Source organism: Miniopterus schreibersii, assembly GCF_964146895.1.
Source record: "Miniopterus schreibersii genome assembly, contig: HAP1_SCAFFOLD_178, whole genome shotgun sequence".
NCBI lineage: Eukaryota > Metazoa > Chordata > Mammalia > Chiroptera > Miniopteridae > Miniopterus > Miniopterus schreibersii.
The window spans coordinates 69,233-74,190 of NW_027669728.1; the positions used below are offsets into that span (position 1 = coordinate 69,233).

Consider the following 4,958-nt stretch of genomic DNA (forward strand, 5'->3'; position numbering starts at 1 on the left):
CAAGAAGAAATTTTACTTAGGGCTTTTGCAGACCTTGAACAGGACTTGAGTAAGCAGGGGTTGATTATTGCCCCAGAGAAGGTGCAGCGTCATCCTCCATTTGCTTACTTGGGATTTCATCTTCAGCCTGACCTATTTTCTTGTCAGAAGGTGTCCCTCAGAGTGGACGACCTCCGTACTTTAAATGACTTTCAAAAGCTGCTTGGAGACATTAATTGGATCAGACCTTATTTAGGCTTAACTACTGGAGAGTTAAAACCCCTGTTTGACATTCTCAAGGGTGACTCAAGCCCGTCTTCGCCAAGACAACTTACACAGGCGGGACGGGCGGCCCTACAAAGGGTCGAGACAGCCATAAAATCACAGCAGGCGACTTTTTGTGATTATAGCAAGCCTTGGTATGCCTGCATCCTGGCCACCACCCATTCCCCCACGGCCGTCCTATGGCAGGACCGCCCACTCCGCTGGGTGCATCTCCCATCTTCACCTGCTCGAGTGTTAACCCCTTATTACGAGCATGTGGCAATTCTTATCCAACAGGCTCGAGAAGAATCTTGTCGATATTTCGGACGAGAGCCTGCGGCCATCTTAGTGCCTTATTCTCAGGCCCAGATAAACTGGTTATTCCAGAAATGCACACCTTGGGGCATTGCTCTAGCTGAATTCCCAGGACAGGTGGACAATCATTACCCTCCAAATAAACTTTTACAGTTTTTTCTCAGGCATTCTGTTATCTTTCCCAAGATAGTGACGGACCAGCCTTTGCCTGATGCTGACACGGTATTTACTGATGGCTCTTCATCGGGCACCGCCGCCTATGTGCATGAGCAACGAGTTGTCAGATGGGCCACCCCCTATTCTTCAGTCCAAGAGGTTGAATTAGCTGCTGTATGTCGGGTGCTTGTTGACTTTGCACACAAGCCTATAAACATCATATCTGACAGTCACTATGTAGTCCGAGGGCTCTCATGTATTGAAACTGTGCCCTTTATTGGCACCACTAACTCCACTGTGCAGCAATTATTTCTGGCCATACAAACAGCCATTTTAAATCGCAGTCACTCTTGTTATTTTGGGCACATCTGCGCCCACACTAATTTACCTGGGCCTTTAGCTGATGGCAATAGACGGGCAGACGAAGCCACCCGACTTTACCTCGTCGGAGTGCCCGCCGCCCAGGCATCCCATGCCCTGCACCACCAAAATGCGCATACTCTCCGACTCCAGTTCAAAATCTCCAGAGAGGCAGCTCGTCAAATAGTAAAAGACTGCCCCACATGTCCTGCTCTTACTACTATTCCTCATTATGGAGTCAACCCCCGAGGGCTGCTGCCCAACCATCTGTGGCAAATGGATGTCACCCATATCCCTAGCTTTGGTAGGCAAAAATTTGTTCATGTTACAGTGGACACGTATTCAGGCTTTATAATAGCCTCGGCCTTGCCGGGTGAGTCCAGTACTCAAGTTATTGCTCACTGCTTACGCTGCATGGCCATTATAGGACAACCTAAAATAATAAAAACTGATAATGGCCCTGGTTACACTAGCCAGCGTTTTCAGAATTTTTGCGCCCAACTAGGAATTCAGAGCAAGACTGGAATCCCTTACAACCCACAGGACCAAGGCATAGTCGAGCGTGCGCACAGCACCCTCAAAAATCAATTAATTAGAATAAAAAAGGGGGAGCTGTACCCCCTAACCCCCCAGAATCAGTTAAATCATGCTCTTTTTATTCTTAATTTTTTAATTTTGGATGCTGAAGGCCACTCTGCAGCCCAAAGGCTTTGGCAGCCGAGTTCATCTAAGCACCAAGCCTTGGTGAGATGGAAGGATCCGCTTGATGGGGCTTGGCATGGGCCAGATCCGGTATTAATCTGGGGCCGAGGGCATGTGTGTGTTTTTCCACAGGATGCTGAAGCGCCGCGGTGGCTCCCGGAGAGGCTGGTACGGCATGCGTTCCAGAACGCCCCTGCGCGGCCGAGCTCCATCTCGACGGAATCCAGCGCCCCAGACCTCGGTGACGGAGACCCTCGCGCGACCGACCGACCAGGCGAGGAGGATGGTGCAGAACCAGAGAATGGAGGTCACTCCTGAACGGTTGTTTCTGGCTATGATAGCCCTGGTCGCGGCCGCCCCTAGAGCCTCTGCGGCGGTTCACTGGGCCTACCTGCCCAGTCCTCCATTGCTGCAACCTGTAACCTGGCAGCATGAGGAGGTGGTGATTTACACCAATGACACCTGGGCAGTGGGAGGACACTCTAGTATTCATATTCAGCCAGTGAAGGCTTCGAACTTTACTTATCATGGACACGCCAAGAATCAGCCCATCTGCTTTTCAAAAAATGATGGGGTAGCGGGCTGCTTTAAAATTGGCATTACTAAGTCTGAGTCCTTACTGCCGGTACTCAGCGGAGTCTTTTCTCTTGATGGCCGTCAACAGCCTTGGACTTTGTCGGTTTCAGATTGGACACGTTGGCATGTGGACCTATGGTATCCTAGTAAGATCGCTGTGGGCAGCGCCACAAATCCCCCGGAAGGGGTGCCTATCTGTGAACCTGATCTCACCAATCGTACAAAGCAACCACATTGGATGAACTGTAGAGGGAAACTTGGTGTATTAATCAATGCAACCGGGGGGTCCCCAATCCATGATTGGTCTGCTGCAGGCCCGGAATGGAAGGCCCTTGCCGAGTCTTTTTGGTCAGTGAACCAGGGGCCATTTCAAACTCAGCTGTAGCGACTCATTGCTGCCATGGGGGGAGACATCTATACCAATGACGAACGGGGAAATACAGCAGTCCTCATGGGGCCGACACAGCAGTTCCGTAAAATACAGACCTGTGTCCCACCGCCCTGTGCCCTACTCGTGGGCGCCCTGAATATTATTCGGGATGCCTCATATTGGCAGATCCAATGCAATAATTGTACCATCAGTAATTGTGTGTATAATGTATCTCTGAACTATCAACTTATGGTCATGTATCAACCCACCTTTGTAATGATTCCTGTAAATGTTTCTGGAGAATGGTATAATGATAGAGGGCTTCAGGTGATCAAAGAGGCCACCGAGCTCCTCCTGCGGAGCAAGAAATTTATCGGCCTCCTAATTGCAGGCATTACTGCCCTGGTGGCCGTCATTGCGGCCAGTGTCACCGCGGCCGTATCGCTGTCTCAAAGTATACAAACAGCACATCAGATGAATCAACTTAGTGCCAATGTTACTCAAGCACTAGGAACCCAGGAAGCGATAGATTTAAAAATAGAAGAAAGACTTAATGCACTCTATGACACCCTTACCATCATAGGGCGAGAAGTGCAAAGTTTAAAGCTACGGCTAGACTTAGACTGTCATGCTGATTTTAAACACATTTGCGTGACCCGTAAGGAATATAACAGCTCTTCCTACCCCTGGGACAGAGTGCAAAAGCATTTAGCAGGGGTCTGGCATGATGGTAATGTCTCTCTAGACTTAATACAACTCCATCAAGAAATTCTGGCCTTGAGGGAAGCGCCTAAGATAGACACCTCACTTGCAGAAATGGCGCAATCTTGGGTTAATGGAATGAGGGGACATTTCCTCTCAGCAACAGATTGGAAACATGGAATTCTCGGAGTGGCCGGATTGGCTACTCTCGTTGTCCTTGGTTTTTTAATAACACCCTGCATACTGAAAACACTCATGAGAGATATTAAAGTCCTAAAAATAGGACTACATACTCTCCACCTGCATACCCGCCCAAAAGCTTTAGAGCCTAAGTCTTTAGTTTAGAAAAGAAAGGGGGAGATGTGGGGAGCCGGCTGGCTGCCCCTCCTGAATAGTCTCCCTGGCAGGGTGCTGCCCTGGAGTCTCTCCAGGGGCTCGCCGACCCTAGCGTCGCCTTAGAGAGAAATCTCTGGCACGTTGACCCGCAGGGTGGGTCGGCAGAGCTAGCACCTCTGCCTGGTAGGGTGCTGCCCTGGAGTCTCTCCAGGGGCTCGCCGACCCTAGCGTCGCCTTAGAGAGAAATCTCTGGCACGTTGACCCGCAGGGTGGGTCGGCAGAGCTAGCACCTCTGCCTGGTAGGGTGCTGCCCTGGAGTCTCTCCAGGGGCTCGCCGACCCTAGCGTCGCCTTAGAGAGAAATCTCTGGCACGTTGACCCGCAGGGTGGGTCGGCAGAGCTAGCACCTCTGCCTCCTGTAGCTTAGTTAAGATTACATAGTGTCCTTTGCTTTAGGGAGTAGAAACCCTGCACAAAGACCTTGACTTGGAGACAGAGTGTCTAGAAAAACAAGAATGTTTGTGCAGAGCAGGAACTGGGTAAAAGGTCACTGTTTTGGGTATTGTGGTCTGGGTGCACTATAAAAAGCTTGTAATCAATAAACTCGGGGCGCAGCCCGGCTCAGCTCAGCTCAGCTCTGCCTTGGCTGTAGCCCTCCCGATCCCATCCTTTTCTATGAGTCTTTCTTTTCTAATCCTCACCCCCTCAATCAGGTCCTCGTTCGCCTGCCGGCTGGCCCCGGCAGAAGGGCATTTTGCAGTGAAATTCAGACGGGTATGTACAACAGGAAATTTCTATTGTTTGCAGAGTGAAAAAGCAGGATTGACTTCATGTTCACGATGAAATCCTTACATTTCCAAGTGATCTGAAGTAGGACTTTCACAAAAAGATGTGTTCCCGTTTCTGTGCTGAAAGGAGCTCCAAGCTGTGTATTCAGTGCTGGAGAGTGACACACACTACATACGTTACACAGCGTTAGGAGAGCACCAACATGCTTCAAACTGAAACTGCTACAAGGTGTGTGTAGCATGCAGAAAAACGGCTTGTCATTTGAAAGAAGAAGAGGAAACCAAACTCCAGGTACTGAAACGAGCACACCAGTATGGGTGTTGTGCATGTGAACAGTTTCAAGCAACAGCGCTTTCTCGACACTTGAAAACAGCTCTCTGAAAAAATTTCCAACGAAGAGGGATTGGGGA

At 49.8% G+C, this 4,958-nt stretch overlaps 1 protein-coding gene across 1 annotated transcript; it reads left to right on the plus strand.

Moving 5' to 3' along the window:
* The first annotated feature begins 2,464 nt into the window (after window positions 1–2,464).
* On the plus strand, window positions 2,465–4,424 carry LOC308552085 (endogenous retrovirus group K member 13-1 Env polyprotein-like). The gene is made up of 2 exons (XM_081163045.1): window positions 2,465–3,832; window positions 3,948–4,424. Exon 1 carries the CDS (start codon window positions 2,753–2,755, stop codon window positions 3,767–3,769), a length of 1,017 nt encoding a protein of 338 aa, XP_081019171.1. The 5' UTR covers window positions 2,465–2,752; the 3' UTR covers window positions 3,770–3,832; window positions 3,948–4,424.
* The last annotated feature ends 534 nt before the right edge of the window (window positions 4,425–4,958 follow it).